This window comes from Eulemur rufifrons, chromosome 3 (genome assembly GCF_041146395.1).
Source record: "Eulemur rufifrons isolate Redbay chromosome 3, OSU_ERuf_1, whole genome shotgun sequence".
Taxonomy (NCBI): Eukaryota; Metazoa; Chordata; class Mammalia; order Primates; family Lemuridae; genus Eulemur; species Eulemur rufifrons.
In genome coordinates this window covers 64,746,453-64,766,758 of record NC_090985.1, presented here as the reverse complement: position 1 = coordinate 64,766,758, position 20,306 = coordinate 64,746,453, and the positions used below count along the sequence as shown (strand labels likewise).

The 20,306-nt window shown below is 46.5% G+C and overlaps 1 protein-coding gene across 2 annotated transcripts; it reads right to left on the bottom strand.

Moving 5' to 3' along the window:
* Nucleotides 1–5,554: 5,554 nt before the first annotated feature.
* GEM (GTP binding protein overexpressed in skeletal muscle) lies at nucleotides 5,555–17,784 on the bottom strand. 2 transcript variants are annotated; one of them, XM_069466213.1, is made up of 5 exons: nucleotides 17,716–17,784; nucleotides 15,987–16,329; nucleotides 9,300–9,376; nucleotides 8,290–8,494; nucleotides 5,555–6,891 (listed from the first exon to the last, which is right to left on the bottom strand). In XM_069466213.1, the coding sequence occupies exons 2-5, from the start codon at nucleotides 16,318–16,320 to the stop codon at nucleotides 6,614–6,616; spliced, it is 894 nt and encodes a 297-aa protein (XP_069322314.1). In that variant the 5' UTR covers nucleotides 16,321–16,329; nucleotides 17,716–17,784; the 3' UTR covers nucleotides 5,555–6,613. The 2 variants fall into 2 exon arrangements, with proteins under 2 accessions (XP_069322314.1, XP_069322313.1); XM_069466212.1 differs by lacking the exon at nucleotides 17,716–17,784 and adding an exon at nucleotides 16,576–16,592.
* Nucleotides 17,785–20,306: the final 2,522 nt, after the last annotated feature.

Sequence of the window (20,306 nt, the reverse complement as noted above, 5' to 3'; positions counted from 1 at the left end):
AATCAAACAGATGAATCACAGGGCAATTTCCTTTGGACGTTTTAATAGGATTTCCACTCCCACCTCATTGCTGTGTCTGGCCTGATGTTTACAAAAAGAAATTACTGCTTTCAAAAATATCTGTGTTTTTTAGACAAGTAAAACTGACTGCTTAAGTTGCACTCCTCATAACCCTGTTCCGTGCCCAGTTTCTGAGTTCACACACTTGCCCTTCCTTTGTGCCGGTGGCCACTCCCCAGAAGGTACCCTTGCGCCAACATTCGTGTGAGGGCTGGAGTCCCCATTAGATGTTTATTGTAAAACGTCTGACATCTGTACTGCAGTTATTCCCTACCTTTCAGAGAGACTGGTTTAAGTGTGTGTGTCGGATGTGTGTGCACATATTTGAGTATGCACACACACACATATGTATATATAGGTAAGCATGTATATGCACATGTGTGTATATAAAATTGCAAATACCTTTTCCCAAAACGCCCTCCAAAACCATCTCAAATTACCCACAAGGCCGCTGTGTATCTCCAAGTCACGGTATCAAGGCTCTGTGATACCAGCAAGAGTACTCCTCAGTCCTCCTGTGTCTAGAAGTTTCTAAAAGCCTAACGGTAAGGCGGTAGCTTTTCTACTTTGGACCAGGTGGGTAAAACCTTCAGCACAACAGAAGATGCAGGGACACTTGCTTTGACTTGTTTGACCACGACCCCAGCAAACGTGAATAAAAGTTACTCATCTTGAGTTTCAGAGAGGGCATGTACCTCCTGAATGCTGTTTCCTTGGGGGATGCTGAAATGAATAAGACCACCGGCAGCATCCCTGTTTTCAGAACATACTGAAAAGTGGAGCAAAAGGAGAGTCCAGTTGCCATTTGAAGTTATTCCAGTTGCGGTACTCTACCTGTGAGCCCTCCCCGCCTCCACCTGCTGCCCAACACACACACACACACACACACACACACACACACATACACACAACCGCCTGTATATTACTTTGCTAAAAACCTCAAGTCCTTGGTTTACCTAAATTTTCCCCTGGCCAAATGCCAAGAAAAACTTTCTCATTTCCCTAGGAGTCGAGCTGGGAGAATTGCTGACGGTTTAGGTAGGGTTTCTTGTTTTGCGGCGGGTCCCCAGGCAAGTCCTTACTCAGGTGCAGGCCTCCCAGGCCCCGCCGGCACTGTGTCTGGCCCGCACGGCTCCCTTTCTCCCATGCTCGCTGTCGCTTTGCACTGCCGTCTGGCTGTTGCCGGCCTCGGGCCCTGTCTCTTTGTGAGCACTTCTTGTACAAAACCTTTCATGCTGCCAGACATGTATGCTACGTCCAATAAACCCATCAGGCGCACTTGCTAAGGTGAGGCTTGCCCGCACGAAGGACTTCCTTCCTTTCTGCCTGAAACGCCTTACTCAGCACTCTCGCCTGGTGTCGTGGTGACCACCTCGTTGCTCTCCCCAGGTGGGGCTGTGCCTTCCGGTTCCCGCCGGCCTCCGCTCTCCTGGGCGATGTCCTGAAGCGGCACGACTTTAATCTGTCACACCCTGTTTGGAAATATTCAACACCCGAATTGCCTTCTGAACCGAGTCCAAACATCCCAGCCTGGAACCACTGTTCCACAGGTGCTCTCCGACCTGTCTTTCCAGGTCACTCGCCCTCCATCTCTGGGACAGACAATAAGTTAATAAGGTAAGTGCTTTCCCTTTAATCCCCATGATATTCCTGTAAGATGGGTAATATTATTTTTGTTTTTCAGATGGAGAAATTGAGGCTTAATGAGATTAACTTGCCCTCAGTGACCCAGTGTGTTTAGTTTCCTAGGGCATCAGAAACTTGGCTTAAAATGACAGAACTTTATTCTCTTGCAGCTCTGGACCTAGAAATCCAAAATCACAGCACTGGCGGGGCGAGGCAGCCTCTGAAGGCTTTCAGGGGAATCCTTCCTGGTCTCTTGCAGCTCCGGGGGTTGCAGACACTTCTTGCCATTCCTTGGCTTCTATTACCTGCAGCACCCCAATCTCTTCTTTTTTCCCTGTGTGTCCCCTCTGTGTCCAAATCTCTCTCCTTTCTCATATAAAGGTACCATACATTGGATTTGGGGATCATCCTAAATTCAGGATGATTTCATCTTAAGATCCTTAACGATGACATCTGCAAAGACCCTACTTCCCAATAAAGTCACATTTTGAGGTTCAAGTGTACATGAATTTTGGGAGAACACAATTCAACCCACTATACCCAACAAGTAAGAATTTGAAACTAGGCCAGGCACAGTGGCTCATGCCTATAATCCTAGCACTTTGGGAGGCTGAGGCAGGAGGATTGCTTGAGGCCAGGAGTTTGAGACCAGCCTCGGCAACATAATGAGACCCCATCTCTACAAAAAATAGAAAACTTAGCTGTGCATGGAGATGGATGTCTGTAGTCCCTGCTACTCAGGAAGCTGAGGCAGGAGGATTCCTTGAGCCCAGGAGTTTGAGGTTGTAGTGAGCTATGATGATGCCACTGCAGTCTAGCCCAGGCAACAGAGCAAGATCCTGTCTGAAAAAAAGAAAGAAAAAAAAAAAGAATTTGAAACTAGGTCTGACTATCAAGCATTATGCATTTAACTACTTCACTTAACAACTACCAGAAACCTCCCCACCAAATTGGACTACTCTCATTTTTCCACACAGACTTTTCCCTTTGCTGCCTCTCTGTCTTTGCTCATGCTATGTTCTTTATATAGACCAATCTTTCCTTTTTTCTTCCCTTCAACCAACCCTGCCTGTGGAAATCTTGAGTAGTCTTCAAGGTTAAGCTTAATACTGCTTCCTCCAAGAAGACCTCCATGATTGCACCAGCCAATCAAGGAATTCTTTCTCCCACCCAAGCTCAAATGCCTTACTGCATGTGTCTCTGATGGTCCTTATTATCTTCAGCATCATATTCTAGGTTTTTGTGTAGTTGTCTTCATTCACCATCATGTCTGCTTCCTCCCACTATCAACTATATTATAAGCTTCTTAAAGGCAAAACAACCTTCTCCCGCCGTGTATTCCCCACAGCACCTTGCATAAGCAGGAGCTCCGTAAATTTGGCCAAGTGAATTTATAATTGTTCGCCTTTTCCCTGCATTGAACAGTTCATGTATTAGTAAGCAAAAATGTAGGATGCTTAAAAACCAACCTTTCTCTAATGCTCCTACTTTCCCAAAATCGAATTTTTTAAATGGTCTAATTTTCTTTTCTACATCTAATCCAATCATTTTAATAATTTTTTTCCTTCATTTGAATTTTATCTAATAGCAGTGAGGATTATACCTTTTCTGGTATAATCCTCCTACAATTTTTTTCATTTCCTTCCTATCTCTAATGCCACCTTCTGCGGCTTTTTGGGACAGTCAAATTTACTATTCTTGAGGTCTCTGAGGACAAGGACAATATCTTAGTCATCGTCATATTCCAGCACTGTCAGTGCCCAGGTGCCCGATGATATCTGAAGAACACATGCGTGAACGCGGGTGTGAATTGCATCAGGGCAGGGTGGCCATGGCTCTCCCTGCCACGATAACTGACACTTTGGCAGTTCTCACGTAATCATTACCACAACACTATGAGGTAGGCATTATTATTATTGCCGTGTTACAGATGGGAAAACTGAGGCTTGGAGAGGATAGGAAACTTACCTTTGGTCACATATCCAGTAAGTGATGAAACCAGATTGGAACCAGGTCTGTCTGACTCCAGAGCTATAGCTCTTAACCAAAAAGCCTCTCAGATTGGAATGCAGCCTGCCTGGAGTCAAGCCTAGGGAACCCTGGGGTGACACCCTTAAGCCAGGGAGGCTTGGGATCTAGTGGCCATTGGGTTGGGAAGCTCTGAAGGAAGTGCTGAGGAAGATTGAGACTGAGAACAGAAAATAGTATAAAGAACGTGTCTGTACAGGGCATCCTTGTGCTGTGTTTGCTGTATGTACATGTGGTATGTGCACGCTCTGTGTGTGCGTGCTGTGTGTGGGGTGACATGTGGAAATGAAAGGGCTGGGTGTGTTTATAGGAAACAGTTTGAGAGACTAGAATAAGCAAATGACCCAGGAGTCACACTGACTCCAGTCCTAGCTCAGACACTTAACAGCTGAACAAACTTGGACACGTCATTTATCCACCGGAGTTAGTGTGCTGTGAAATGGCCTGTTGACCTCGTGGAGACATCAGGAGCATCTGTGTCAGGATGTCCCAATACACGCGGGGCGCTGCACTGAAGAGCAGAGGGGTACGGGGGAACGGGTAGTGGTCCCTGCCTTGAAGGAGTTTCCATTCGAATTGAGGGAAGCAAACATGTACGACGAACTCTTAATTTATACAGAATGGGAGATGTGCAACAAAGAAAACTAACATTTCTTGAGCTCTTTACTGTATGGCAGATGAAAAGACAGTAATCTCACAACCACCTTATATAGTGGGTATTACTAGCAACCCCACTTTGCAGATGAGAAAACTGATGGCTGGAAATGTTTAACTTTTACTCCACTGATACTAAATGGCACAGCCAAGATTCACCCCAGGCCTGTGTAACCTGAATCTTTACTCTTATCAGCTCCCTGTACTATTTCCTTGAGCAATGTAAAGATGCAAAGTGCATAGAGATGGCAACCTTTGCTCTCAACTTGGAAAAAGGAGGAGAAAGGGCCACGAAAGCAGAACAGAAACACTTACTAAAACTGTGTCACAGAAGCAGGGTGTGGTGGTGAGTCCTTGTAGTCATAGTAGCTACTCAGGAGGCTGAGGCAGGAGGATCACTTGAACCCAGGAGTTGGAGGCTGCAGTGAGCTATGACGACACCACTGCACTCCAGCCTGGGCAACAGAGGGAGACCCCATCTCTTTAAAAAAAAAAAAAAAAAAATCTCTTTCAGCAATGTCTGAGGTCCCATAGTTGTCCCCATCAATGTGTATCTGAGTACAAACCCAGAAAGACAGGAGGGGAGAGTGTGAGAGGTGCAAGCAGGGCCAGAGGAGATATAAAAGGGGACACCAGGAAGTTCCATTCCAAAAAAAGGGTTGCACACTGCTGCTGGATAGATGCCACGTGATTAATGTCAAACTGTATTAATGTCAGAGAGGAGAATTCGGCTAAAGCTTTGCCTGGCTAGATCTCAGGCTGCAAATCACTAGTTTCCTTTTTTTTAATTTTTCCCTAATCCTTTATAACTTCCTCTAATGCCTTAGTCAAGCTTAAGGCCATGAGCCTCCAGGGAGCAGAGTGAGGCCCATCTGTTCAGTCAGGCATGTGCCAGACCAAAGGAAAAGGTCGATCTGGCTTTTACTGTAACTTAGCATTGCGATGACCCCAAATAATTCCCAACTGTATCAGCCAGAAATAACTTTGCATTGCTGTGAACCAGGATTCCAAAGCAGAGGTGTCAGGAATACCCTTTAAAACAGATAACGACTGGGCTACTGCTAGTGAGAAAAAGCTATAAAATCATAGGTATGTCTCTTTAGAATGTGCTTGCTCTAAGAGCTATATGAAAATAATCATAATCATCTTGTTTGGGGAGGAAAAACATTTAAGAATGCCTTTTTTCCAAAGATTTTATTTCTTTTATTATAAGACATATAGGTAAAAACTTGCATATTTTGAAAAAGATAGAAAATGGTAATAAAATGGACATTTTTCTTATTAAGAAATGTGTTCATAAATATGCTTTATCAAACGTTAAAATGGTTATTTTGCAAAATAATAATAAATAGAGCAGAGCTGTGGCATACGAGGGTCAACCCAAAGTACTAGAAGTTTCTATGTTATGTGTTTTATCAAAATTCAGACTTTGGTTATATTTTTTAAATTGACATTTTATATTCCAGGCTATCAATAAATTCAGATTTAAAAATATTTTTATAATGGCTCCATGATTGCAAAAATAAAAAAACATAAAAGGTGGTTTGACTAAGTAGAGTCTGATTCAAATAATTTTCCCCTAAATAAAAACCTGTAAGACACATAGGTAAAGATATAATTTTTGAACCTATAATTGGTACATATATCAGTTCCCAATTCTACAAGACTCTGTGGGCACTGAACAAAAACTGTTTGCTAAGCTTTAGTTTCCAGCAATTTCTTTTCACAGTTAGACGGAGCAATAAGAGTCACAATTTTGATGAGTTCAGTTCTACAATTCTAGCTCCACAGATACAAGGTATGTAGAAAGTCCTCCCTCCTTTGCATAAACCCCTTGTCAGCTGTCCTGTATTTCTTTATGACCCATTGGCCTCAAAGTCACATATCAGAACACTAGGCGAAATTTTAATGATGAAAATTTCTTGTTCTAGGCATTCTTTCTAAGCTTCAAGTCTCTGCTATCCAAAGGAGAGAAGAAACGCATGTGAACACCAAACATCCCCTAATGCGTCATGGGTGTTCAGGTAGTAAGGTCGGGCTTTTCCTGTAAATAAATACTGACTTTTTACAAAGATCTTTCATTTCTCATGCATCACGTTGCCCATGAGGCTAACACATTAGTTCCCGGCTGCAATGGGGGAAGCCACATCTAACAATACTTAAGTATCCAATCTAATATAGATTATCGGTCCCAACGGCCATCGGCGATGTCCACTAGGGGGGACATGTGCGTGACTCTGGGTGCCTAGAGCACAGAGAGGTCATGGCAGGATTTGGACTTGAGCTTGAAGGCCATATTCTTGTTGTTTTTGGCCACGATCTTGCCCCAGAAGCGCCTGGCTTTCCTGGGGATGCTCTCCCTCCTCTTCTGGTAGGCCAGCCGCCGCTCGTTCTTCTCCTTGCTGTCCCGCCGGAGGCGGACCTGCCGCACGATGCCCTCGAACAGCTCCTTCACGTTGTGCTGCACAGCCGCGGAGGTCTCGATGAACTTGCAGTCGAACACCACGGCGCACGCTCTCCCTTCTGGGAAGCAAAGGAGGAGAGAAGTCAGAGAGGCTGCAGAGTATGACCGTGCACAGCTGCGCAGCCCACAGCCAAGCCGAGTGACCCCTCAAGGTGACTCTAAGTCCGTTCCATGTGCAGTGGACAGAGAAAGCCACTGTGGCACGGGCCCTCCCAGGGAATAAACAGAAGGAAACAGTCTCACTGGAGGACCTGTGGAAGCAGGAGAGATGGACTTTGGATCTGGTCTACCATAAACTTACCGTCTGCAGGTCCAATTTCATCAAATATAGTGATATTAATTATAACAGTAAAAACCATAGTCTTAATTTACTGCAGACTATGCTAAATTCTTTACAAACATGGTTTTCAGTGCTCACAACAATTTTAGAAAATGCATGATTATCCCTACCAGGGGGTGCAGAAGCTGAGCGGGGTCTTTTAAAACGGAGGGATGCCACATGGCCCGTAAGTGGCAGTGAATCCAGGCCTGCTCAATTTTCAAGCCCATATTCTTAACTCTTTCTCCTGACTCAGTTTGCTGAATTGAAAATAAGGATTCTACTACTTGGCTTTCCTCCCTTACAAAAAAAAAAACACTATGATGAGATATTTGAGAATTTCACAAATGTAGACTACAGTTATAGAAAACTATATATACAAGCTTTTCTGAAACAGTCTCAATTTCAGTTATTTCAGTGTGTTCAATGACCACGTGTCATGTTTTGGTTTGGAAAGTGACATGTCCTAGCAGTACGACATTCCCAAACTGCTTATGCACATTGTCTTTACCACATTTCTTTCCTCCTGAGCAGGGCCTGGCAATGCAGTAGTTAATTTTTATAATTGTACCAGGGACCAAATCTGTATTAGGCCAACAAAATCTCAAGGCTGTAAAAGCACTTGGGTGGGTGCGCACTCAACAAACAGGAATCATCCCTGAACTGAGTATGAGGAAGTATATGTGAAGCCATCAGACTGACGCCTTAACTGAAATTTTGCAAGCAGGGGATCAGGGGCTGCCGGTGTTTCTAGGGTTTACAGGGGCCAGAGGCGGCCAGAGCAGAATTCTTTTTCTCAGTGAAACTCACAATTCCCCTAAATCAGAGTTCCCCATCCTTCTTGCATAAAGATGTTACTTTCACTTCCCTGAATTCCCTGGAAAATTCCAGGAAACCCCTTGGAAGTGAGAAGATTGGAATCCTCCAGGGAGACCAGATGGGCCAGGGAGCAGCAACCAGCATGGAGATGCCCTCCCGGGACTGCAGGAGTCGCAGAGGCACACCTGAAACTCCATGCAGCATCTTAGTAAGTCCCTGGCTCCAGCCTCCTAAAAGAGGCAGGGAAGAACACCTGTCTGAAGGAAAACGCATGTGATCCAGAGATCGTTTCTATGGGATGGGCACCACCACTCCTTACCTGATACAGACACTTCCCGGCACCGCACTAAGTCACTTTTGTTGCCAACCAAAATTATAGGAATGTCCTCTGTCTGTCGGGCCCTGCGGAGCTGGATTCGCAGCTCAGATGCCTTCTCAAAGCTCGCTCGGTCTGTGATGGAGTAGACAATCAGGTAGGCGTCCCCGACTTGCATGCAGTGGTCTTGCAGCCATTCATTCTCCCCCTAATAAACCAATAAGACCTTCCATGAGCTCAGGTTGGCCTGGGGAATGACACGACAGTTTGCAAAGAAATAATAAGTGTATCTTAAAGTACCCTTGCCAACAAAGGAAAGGAAGAAAACTACTTCCAACTCCCCAAAATGCACTGGTCTTTCATGCCTACAAGATGTCTGGTGGCTGTAAAGATCGCTACTTTGTATAGTATTTATGCCAAAAACTTTTTATTTACCAGTATCTTCTATAGCTTGAGTTGATAAATTATACAACTGCTCTGCCAAACAGTATTTCCAATTTCTATCTAATCTACCCAAAATGAGCCTTTTCTGACTTCCCCAAAATTCCCTTTTGCCTTTTTCGACTGAAGAAATTAAGAACAGTTTTGGGAGAAGAGAAGGGTTTTCAATAAACAGAAGGTCTAGGAGGTATGCTCAGAAGCCCAAAATCTTTAAAAAGCAAATGTTGAAAACTAGTATTAAGAATGTCAACTTCATAGGAGATGGTTTGATGTAGTTTAAAATGATTGTCCATGCTTGTTTACACTTTCCCTAAAACAAATACACTTCTTTGTGTTTCTTAAATGGAACTAAGGACAAGTCACTGCAACTTGCTTGTTATTCAGAACTCATTTGTGAATGACCTGTTCCTTAGAACAGTCTCAACCTTCAGAAGTCAAGGCCTTTAATCAAGAAAATGAGCCCAACTTCATCTGGAACACCAGCTATATAGGACAAGGTCACCCTCACACCAAACAGCCTGTTGAAAGGCAGGCCCTGGAGGAATTCACAGAGAACTACGAGTTCTGCATACCTTATTTTCCCACATATCCAGGAGGATAATTGTTGCGCTTTCCCCATCCACAATCAGGGTCCGTTCATAGGTATCTTCTAGAAAGGAAAGAACAGTGATATTGGAGTCAGGTGAATATGTAACACTTTTCCATAAGAGGGTCATGTAGAAAATTATGCTGGAAAATAAACTTACTAAATATGCAACTAATTATATAAATATGCAGATATCTGCAAAGGCAAATTACAAATTCTTTGTCCCCTTCAACAATATTCTACATATATTCCTCCAGTAATTACTAAGCAGGACCCCTGTATCTACTGAATGTGTTACCACTAAACCACTCAAAGTAAAAGGCATTTGTTTTCATCATTCCTGGATCTTTTATACAGGAAAACCATTTATGAGGATAAACTCACTTAAAAGCTTTTGACTCAGAGTCAATGGATGATGCTATGAGAAAATATCAACTGCCCAGTGGAACCGTAAGCCCCAATTTCATAAGCGTCACACAGAAATCCATTGTACCTTTCAGTGGGTGGTTACTGAACATTCACTGGCAATTTCAGGAGCTTTGAGATCAGAGACATTTCTCCTCTTTGGAGAAGTACAAGAAAAAGATCCTGAGACTATCCCTATTTTGGCTGTGTAGTTTTCTTCCTTGAAAAAAAAAAAAAATGCAGTTCCCTAGGAATAAATGGGCTTGTTTTTCCATTTTGAGTACTGCAGAACGCTGCCTCCAGTTGGTAATGGAAACTTTCCTCCCTGCACTGGAGCCCAGACTGAGTGTAGGTGAAGGGTGAACGCAGTACAACGCACCAAAGCAGTTCCATTCTGGAAAAATCTGTCAGGGGAGGGAGTGGAGGGGTGGATTTTTGCAAGAGGGATTCGCATCAACCCCATACAATCGAGCCAGCCCCACTCTAATATTTTCACAATCAGGTTTCCTGTTTCAAATTTCATCATTTGAAAAGCACAATTTTCATAATGATTTCATCAAGTTTCTTGTTCTTTTTGCTTGGAATCTTTTCCCTCAGATATCTGCAAGGTTTGTTCCCTTACCCCCTCACCTCCTTCCAGGGGAGGTGTTTCCTGGCCACTAATTTAAACTCGCAACATGTCTCTCCCACCAACATTCCTTACTCCCATCCCTGTTTTGCTTCTTCATTGCCTTACTGCCATCCAGCACGCAACACACTGAACTCACTTATTTTATTTTTTGTCCCTTCACCCCCTAGAGCGTTAGAGCAGAGATTTGTCTCTGCGCTGTTTACTGCGTCCCCAGCACACAGGACAGTGCCTGGTCCACTGCTGGTGCCCGATACACGTTTGTCCAGTGATTGGTAGATAGAGCACGTGGCTGTGAGCAGCGGCAAACCTGAATGAGCACCTGGCTGCCATCCCCTATTCACTATGGGGCTCTGGACCACTTACCTAAGCTCACTAAGCCTCCATTTTTTTCATCTGTGAAATGGGATTGATAATAGTGTCCACACCTTAGGGTGATGTGACAATTACATACAGTGAGCCTGGGCTGAAAGTAGCAACTCAATAAACGTTAGCTGTTGTCATCACTTCTGCAGGTGGAGGAAGCTGGGTCTCACCATACTCAGCACCTCCTGCCACAGGTAAACCCAGCGTAAGAGAGCTACGTGGGGGGAACCGGGGCATTTCTTGTTTTATAACAAGCAAGGAGTTTATGAAAAGCAATGCTCCTGGTTTAATGTTTCTTCTGCTAGAAACTGGAATCAGGAGAAGGAAAGGAAGAAAACCGTGGACAAATGAGGAGAGTTAACCGGGTCATTCTTCTAATCAGTGATAATTGTTTCCCACTGCGGGGTTAAAACTCTGTCGTGCCCATCTCCTGTGCTGCGGGGCCTACAATTAGCAACAGGAGTGAGCTCACACTGGGACATTCTCTTTGGCTTTGTGGGGGGCGGGGGTGGGGAGCGCCCATGACCACAACACGCAAATTTATCCAACAGAATGGAAGCCAGCAGACAGAGATGGGGGCTGACTGCCCCTTACTGCCACAGAGCTCTCCTCGTTTCTCTAAAACCCCTTCCTGCACTCAGAAAACTCTCTCCGTGAGGCACCTTCTCTGCCCTTGGCCCCCCACCCACCACCCAACAGCAGGTACAGGGGACTTGCTTGGGGGCCTGGCAGTTCAACAGAAAACATACTGTATTCCAATAGCAAAGGGGAAAAGCAAACCCCAACTTTCTCTTGGTTTAAGAGAGATCAGAACAAGTCTAGAGCCGAAGTGGACCGAGGATTACAGCTGTGAATGTGGCAACAAGATGCTCTGCCACTCTGCAAGTTTCCTGGCCTTAGGTCTGCCCGAATATCACAGTGCTGGAGACCTGGGAGCCCAAAACAATACATCTCTTCCCCGCTTTGTGCTTGTGGTCCCCTCCCTCGCCACCCCCAATCCCCGTACATGGGTTTCTCTATCACCTCTGGCTGCGTGCCCCAGAACTGCTTCCAACACACCGTGCATCCTGTCTGAAGGCCGGCCACTCACCAGGTGCCAGCCAGGGAGTCACCAAAGCTCTAGGTTTCTCTTTCTAGTTCAGTAGCTCAGCTCATCTTTTAGCCTTTTCAAGTGCTAATCAGGTGCACAAAGGGGAAATAACACCAAACTCCAGCAGGGCTCTTTGAAACTGGCTCCCGGTTAAGGGAGCAGAGCAAGGGTTGAGGCCCATGAGCTTGTGAGGCTTCTTGGTGGCCTGGGTCTGGGGACGTCCTCCCTTCCCCAGTGCTCTGGATCAAAGCTGGGGGTGTCCATGCACACTCCAGCACACCCCACAAAGCAGGAGAAATCCTCCTGGCGGGGCGAAACAGAGGTGGTATCGGGGGCAACTGTGGCTGCAGCCATTTTCCCTGGGCCAGTGCACCTCAGTCTGTCTTTCCTCATTGGATTCCCAGACAAAGACTCTCCTACACCAAACTTTAGTCCGGCTCCTCTGAACCCTCTTCTCTACTAGGCCTCCACCTTGGGCTTCCATATCCATCCTTGCAGAATCCAGTTTTAGCAAGAACTTCGCTGAGTCGGTTTAGTGAGGATCTCCCATCTTCAATATCTGATCAAATTCCTCATCCCCTGCCTCCCTTTGATGTCTAAGTCCTTGGCCTGACATCAGCAAGAATCCCCCTAACCTTGATGTCTCCTCTTAGTAATTTTCCATCCACCAACACCCCCACAACCTGCCCCTTGGCTATAAATCTCTACTTGTCCTTGTTGTATTTGGAGTTGAGCCAACTCTCACTCCCCTACTGGGATAGTCTTATGCCTACCGCAATAGTCCTGAATAAACTCTTCCTCACTGGGTTAAAATTTTTTTCTTTAACACCCCTTGTGCTTGGAGGCCCCTCCTGCCCAAGACTGGCTCAGGTGCTGTGTGTAGAACTCACACAGGTGGTCTCTCACTCACTAGAACCAGCACCTGCAGCCTCTCAAAAGTTCTGAGGCTCCAGCCTCCATTCCCCAAAAAACTTTCAACTGCTTTCAGCTTTCCTACCCCAAGGATTCCGAACGAACCTTGGAAGAAATGCCTGCTCTAGGAATACTGTCCTCTCCTCTGGTGGCTCAGGTCTCCTCTGCACATCTCAAAGGCCCCCAGCCGAGTGACCCAAGAGGATAGAGGCTACAAGCAATGGAACCATCAGGTTTGGAAGACAAGCACATCAAAAGGAAATAGTAGATGCAGAATCATCTCAAACTAATATTCATTCCACACCTACTCTGTGCCAGGCACTATGATAAATGCTTAATATGTTATCTCCTTTAATACTCACAACACCCTATGAAGTAGGTGTTACCCGGGTTATACCAACAAGGAAGCTTGTCCCAGAGCACCCAGCTAAGTCAGTGTCAGAGCTGGGGGAAGAGCACCCATTCATCAGACTCCAAATCCAGTGCTCCTTCCCGCACTTCACAGTGTGTGTGTGGAGAGCCTTCTCGTCGAGCTCAGGGCCTCCAAATCCTAGCTGTCCTTAGGGTCTAGCTCAGAGATCACTTCTTGCATTTTTTTTTAATATCCACAACCAGAAATAATCTTTTCACCTCTGAATTCCCACAGCACTCTCCTTATACCAATATCATGACACTTATCACATCCTATCTTGATTTATAGTTGGTGTATATAGTATGCTCCATTGCATACTGGGAGCATCTCTGTGGAAGAAGCCCCATGTCCCCAGAGTGCCCCACCAAGTGCCATGGTGTATGTTCAGTAACAGTTTAGGAATGAATGAATGGCGTTAAATGTGTACAGAGTCATAAGATTATTGCAATATAACTGTAACATTCATCTTTATTAGGAGAAATAATAAGAATATTGTGATTTTTTTTTTCTTATGGTTAATGCTGGAAAAAAACAACGTAGTGATGTGCCTTGGAAAACCTTCCTCTTGGGCAACATAGGCCAACTAGTGATTCCAACGGGCCTACGGATAGGTGATGTCATCCTACACAGTATAAATCAAGTTACTCGAACAGGACACCTTAGATAGGATGGGTCACCTGAAAAGCTTCTCACTGTCAAAGACTGTCTGTTTAAGGAGATAAAGAAAAGATCATCTTTCTCTCTTCCTCTCCCTCTCTCTCTCTCAACAAAAAGGTTTCCCCAATATAGAAGCCTGCCTTCCCAAATTCCAGGTATGAGTTGGCCCTTCTTAATAATTTATGCCTATGGGGTTACTACTCTCTGGATAGGTAACACTCCATTTTAATTAATGGACAAACATTCTAGAAACTCTACTATCCACTAACTTTTTCAATTCCTCCCTCAAAAAAAAAAAAACCAAAAAACTCCCAGTTGATCTCTTACTTATGTCAATCCCAAAGCACTTTATTGTCACTTCTTATGGTAATCATTAATTTTACCCTGCTCTGCATGGTTGCCACGGGCACTCGGCTCCTTACGAAGAGGGCAGGGGCACCTCATCCACCACTGTGCACGTGGAGTGATACCCCTTGTGCCATAGGACTCGGCAGCATTTGGAAGCTAAACCCTGAGGCCTCAGGGAAAAGTGACAGAGCACAAGATTTGGGTTCCACCACAGCTAGGTTTGAATCCGAGTCACAGCGTGTACTAGCTTTTTACCCTGAGAGAGTCACTTGACTTTGTAAGCTTCCATTTCTTCACTTGTAAAATAGAGAATATTAATATCAAATTGGTTCCATTTTTTTTAAAGTATTATCAAAAATATGTGTGGGAAGTACTTACCACAGTGCCTGGCACATAGCAGGTTCCCATACATGGTAAAATAAGAAAAGCACTGAACTAAGAGTATAAAATCCCAAATTCTAAACCCAGGTTCCCCGCTGGTGATTCTAGATAAGCCACTCGGTCTCCCTGAGACTCAGTTTACTGAGGAGTACAGGAATTTTGTGAGGACCAAAATAAACAGCAGCAAATGTAAAGCAACTAAGAAGGCACCTCTCCTTACAAATGTTCACTCCAATGTCAGTTCCTTCCTCCCTGGCCTCTCTTCCCGCAGCAGTCACCTGCCAGCCTTTACAAGGAAAGGGAGAATCAATCGTACAACACTGGCACTATTTCTCCCTCAATTCTTATTTAGCTGTAGTCCCTGAGATTCCAGGAGGGAGGTGAGAAATCGATGTTACATCAATGAGTCATCATTTATAGCTCAGTTCCTGAGCTGCCTCCTAAAGCACTGAACTCCTTGACACTGAGACAGACAATCAAGAAGAATAAAACCTTCAGATGAAATGGGCTGTGGGTAGTGAGGAGTAGGATTCACACGCATCGAGTGGAGGGGAGAACTGAGTCATCACTAAGACACCTTCCCACCCTGGAAGCCTGTGATTCAGTTGTGAGTCGCAAGTGAGAGTATGGGCAGACTGTGTGACTTGGGCAAGCACTGGACAGTTCTCCCTTCATTTCTGCAGCTGAAAATAGGGACACATAGCTACCCTGGTCACGCGTGCTAAGCCTGAAGCCATGGCTGAAAGACACTTAATGGATACCCTTGGCTATTAGGATCCTTATATTATTTACTGGAATATAGGGCTGTGCTTTACCCACAGTTGAGGAGTACATGCATTTATGAGATAATGTCACCCCAACACAGTTTTGGAAATAGGCAAGGCTTCAATAAACAAATATCTGAAATGAGACTGTACAGGGAAAATTGTCTAGAAAAGCTGTAAGACTCCATACAAAGTGTTTATCATCATTGCTATACTTCAAATTTTAAAAAAAATTATTGTACTATTTCAAATACAGATTTCAAGCTATTTTATACCGTCAAAAGCTTCTGATACTGATGGAAACAAATTGATCAATCCATCCTAACAGTTTTTCAAATTGGTTTGGCTTTAGAGATAAAGGCTGTGTCTAGACTGAGCTCTGGGAAGAGCATTCAGGTCAAAGTCAGCAAAAGCCAGATCCTGACTTTGTCTCTGCCCTCTTTCATCAGCCTTCCCCAGCCAGGGTAGAAATACAATCTAAGAAATTCCCTTTCTGGCCCAGGTACAACAGATTTTGCTCCTATCTACGAGCATTTTCATTTTCTTGCCCCAAGAGCCTGTGCCAGGGCTTTTCTGAGGACTCAGTTCCCCCAACCAGTGCCAAGGATACGCAACCTCAGCTCCCAACTCCACAGAGCCCCAGCGACTCTCGCTCTTTCTGCCTGGACCACTGCTGACGGACAGAAGCCCACCGGGGCTGGGCCACCTACCTCCCAGCACCTCGCAGTCGCTGTCCATGCTGTCGTGCACGCCTGCAAAGATGTTGGCCAGAGTGGACTTGCCCACCCCCTGCTCCCCTATGAGCACCACCCGGTAGTAGGTGTTCCCTGACTCGGAGGAGATGACTGAGTCTGTGGAGTCAGAGGACCAGCTTTGGCGGCAGTGGTCCTCGGGGGCAGCAGAGTGGCGGTTGTGGTGGTGGTGGTACTGATGGGGCTCTTTCTGTACCATCAGATGGCTGCCATCGGCTGGGACGCTCCAGCGCTGCTGCTGCGGCTGCATGCCCACAGTGCCCTGGCGCATGGTGACATTATTCAGAGTCATCGTTGGGTCCTAGGGAGCAAAGCAGCCAAGATGTCAGCACTATAAGCACGAGCAAGAACTCAAACACATGGTCAGTCATCAGTGGCATTTCATTAGATGGGACAAGAAGCAAGTATCCCTGGTATAAGGAAAAGCAATGAAACACACTCAAAACCCCAAAAAGCCGGGCTTGCAACTGGACACACACATACACTCCCCACCCTATTGGTAACCAGTTCCTCAAGCAGACTGTCATTTGCATAGAGCAAAAAGTACCGTTAACATTGCCCACTGCCCATGGGCTTCCTCCATCCTCAAAGAAGCCTGATCCCCGCTCAGAGCAGGCAGAGAGGCAGCTGGAAGGAAATAACAGCCTCCAGAGACGGCTTGAAAAGCAACAAGTTAATGTTGCTGGGGACCAGCTGGCCAGGTTAGCTGCTCTTGTCTAAACTTGGCTCTTAATTGCACCAGCGTCCAGCAGGCTTTTGTGCCTGGGTGGGAAACACGTGGCAGTGACATCACTCCCCCTGCCTGCACTGGACAGGCACTTATTGGAACTTCCATGTTTAGTAAAGTTGCCATGATGCTCTCCAGCTGCGTGAACAGACCATTATGGGCTGGGGTGGGGGGATTCCTGTTCCAGGTTCATGCCTCAGCTCTGCCCTCTTGCCCACAGACACCACTTTGAAAAACATCCCAGCTCCAAGCCTAGTCATTCTGGCAGGGAAATGACCTGCTTGCATTCAGACCTATCAAATTTGCAGAGAAAGAGCTTCACTCTTATCAAACCACGTCCACCCGGAGAGTTTTTAATTCAACTCAGATTCCCACCACCTTGAAGCAAATCAGAAGACCAAAGACTCCTAAATAACATCCAACAACTTCCCTGTAACTTTCCCTTGGCAGGACTGCCTTCCCTTGCACGGAGCTGTGCGTTTCCCTGGGCTACTTGAGATAAAGTAGAAGCTTTCACATTTGAATCAGCGAGAGCTACTCGTGAGAGGGAGAAACGCACAAACACTCCTCTCCCCACCTGACCCCCACCCGCCACACCCCAACACCTCGGCCACTAACCAGGACGAGGACGACCAGCTGGTTTTTAAATCTTCAAGCACTGCCTTAGTTGGCCGACTTACATCCAAACAACAAAGGCATAAAGCATCATTGAGGGCTGCCCTCTGACCACCCAATCTGTAGGAGGAGGTGACCCTTACACCGAATTGAACTAAGGAACCTGCTGATGAGAAGTGACATCCTTTGCACCTGGAGCTCTGCCCCCCACCAGAAAACCACAGCGCAGACCGCACCTTCCAGGGGCTCTTTCCTCAACTTAGAAAGTTCTGCGGGCTGGAAACGCCCCCTCCTTCCCTCTCCCTCCCCGGGCGCCAGGGAGCACCGCCGGGCCGCCCTCCTTACCGGGCTCGGCCGGGTGGGCGCCGGTGTGTCCGCGCGTCGCGTGGGTCCGCGCCGGGGTCCAGGGGCCGCTCCGCGGTGCCCGCCGTCCGTGTCGCCACCTGCAGCCGCCGCGGCCCCGCGGTTTATAACCGCCCGGCAGACCCGCGACGGGGCTTTTCCGTGACGTCAGCGCCCCCGCCGGGAGGGGGCGGCTCTGCAGCAAACTCGGCGAGTGGCAGCCACTTGGCGAAATCAGTTACTCGCAGTCATGTGACTCCCCTTTTAAAAAATAATGACAGTTCAATCCCGGGCCTCTTTTATTTTGTTTTATTTTATTTCTACCAGGTGGACACAGGAAAATGGAAAAATACACTAAGTGCCACTTAATCGCCCTTCCCAGCAAAGCACTCGCGAGCTGTCGAAATAAAGGATGGAAGAAGGGTTGCGAGCTCAGCTTTGCCAAGAAAACAGGGATCAGCCGGGAGTGCGCGGAGACTTGAGCCTCCAGGATGGGGCTGCAGCCACCTTGCATGGCCAGGGCTTGATTTAGCCGCATCTTCTGCCTTCTGCGAAGAAAACAGCCTCTTCCTGCCTCCTGTCACCTCTCTGCATGGGGGAGGGAGAGGGAGCCCCACAGGCTTCGTTTCCCTGCTCTGGCAGGGACCCAGAGAGAAGGGGCCAGAGAGAGGTGAGGAAAGGGGCAGAGATCTTGAAAAGGGTAGTTTGGGAAAATAATTAAGGACCCACGCAGATTGTACTAAATATTGCTGGCCCTCCTGCTCTGGGCCAGAATGCCGAGGCTCCTCAATCAGGGAATTCAATCAGCATCCCAATCAGCAGCATCTCTGTACCAGGCTCCCTGGCACGGCGGGGCCTCGGGTGCCCAGCCAAGGCATCCCAGCCGTGGGGAGGAGCGCGAGTCCCTGCGAGAGACTCCTGTGAATAAAGGGCACAGGATAGTAACTACTACGACCACTTACTAAGTACCTCTGAGGACCTGGTCTTAGTAGGTACTGTTAGGTCTCCAGGGACCTTAATCCTTGCTACAGCTCTGCAAGGTGGATACATTGCTACCCCCATTCTATGGAGGAGGAAAATGACGCAGGCCCTGAGAACCTGCCCAAGGTCACAGCTGGTCTAAGTGTCAGAGTCAGGACTCAAAACCTGGTTTGCCTGACTCTGCACTGCACCACCCAGAAAAGGGTTTCAGTGACCTCTTCCTGGGGACATGGGCATCTCCCAGATTGTGTTTAGAGATGATGCTGGCCTGTCCAACATATCCATCCGCTTTTCCAGCCAGCTTCATCTCTGGGTTGGCTGGTGGCTCCAAGCAGCAGCCAAAGGCACCAGCATCTTTAGAAGTGGCCGGACTCTGCTGTGATTAGAGCCTATTCTCAGTAATCCCGCAGGCATGCATCTGCTTTGGGGGTTATCTAAGGCCTGCCAGGTCCCAAGCTGGCAAAGGTGGTATCCGCAGAATAATAAAAACCTAGATTTCCTTTAGTCTCAGGCGTCCTGGCCCTAGTCTTCTACTTATTTTTCTTTTATTGTATTTATTTATATTTTTAGTGGAGACGGGATCTTGCTCTTGCTCTTGCTCAGGTTGGTCTCCAACTCCTGAGCTCAAGCGATCCTCAGGCCTCGGCCTCCCAGGGTGCTAGGATTACAGGTGTGAACCACCACCCAGCCCTATTCTACTTATCTAATGCATAAGGAAACAGAGACCCAGAGGGATGATGACCACTTAGGAGATGGGAGAGCTGGAACTAGAACCAGGGATCATCATTCTCTGGACAATGCCCCTCAGTTCTGGAGGGAATGGCTACAGATGTGGGGAAAGGAAAAGAGAGGCAGGGCAGAGGGAGAGAGGGAGTGCTCTCCAAGGGTGTATCACTGACTCCACTCTAAAGCACACGTCACTGGTGAATTTTCTGCATTTCAGAATTCTCCATGCTTTTTCCATGTCTCAATAGAAACATGCGAGTGAAAACTAAGAATAAATTGGTTTATAAGCATATGATATAGTCTCTCAATTCTACTTTTGCCAATTGATAAGAACCTAATCCTTCATATTCATAAGAACCTAATTCTATGCTAGGCAATATCTACTATGAACTATTTCTCATTGGTCTATGTGAAACCAAAGAAAATGAACTTGAAAGACTGGGGAGGGGAGGCACAGCAATGCTGTGTTCCGATAAGAGAATCTGCCGGCCGGGCGCGGTGGCTCACGCCTGTAATCCTAGCACTCTGGGAGGCCGAGGTGGGCGGATCGTTTGAGCTCAGGAGTTCGAGACCAGCCTGAGCAAGAGCGAGACCCCACCTCTACTAAAAAATAGAAAGAAATTATATGGACAGCTAAAAATATGTATAGAAAAAATTAGCCGGGCATGGTGGCGCATGCCTGTAGTCCCAGCTACTCGGGAGGCTGAGACAGGAGGATCGCTTGAGCTCAGGAGTTTGAGGTTGCTGTGAGCTAGGCTGACGCCACGGCACTCACTCTAGCCTGGGCAACAGAGTGAGACTCTGTCTCAAAAAAAAAAAAAAGAGAATCTGCTTATTAAAATTTTCTGTCCCACTAGAAGCCACATGTAGACAAATGAGAAAACAAC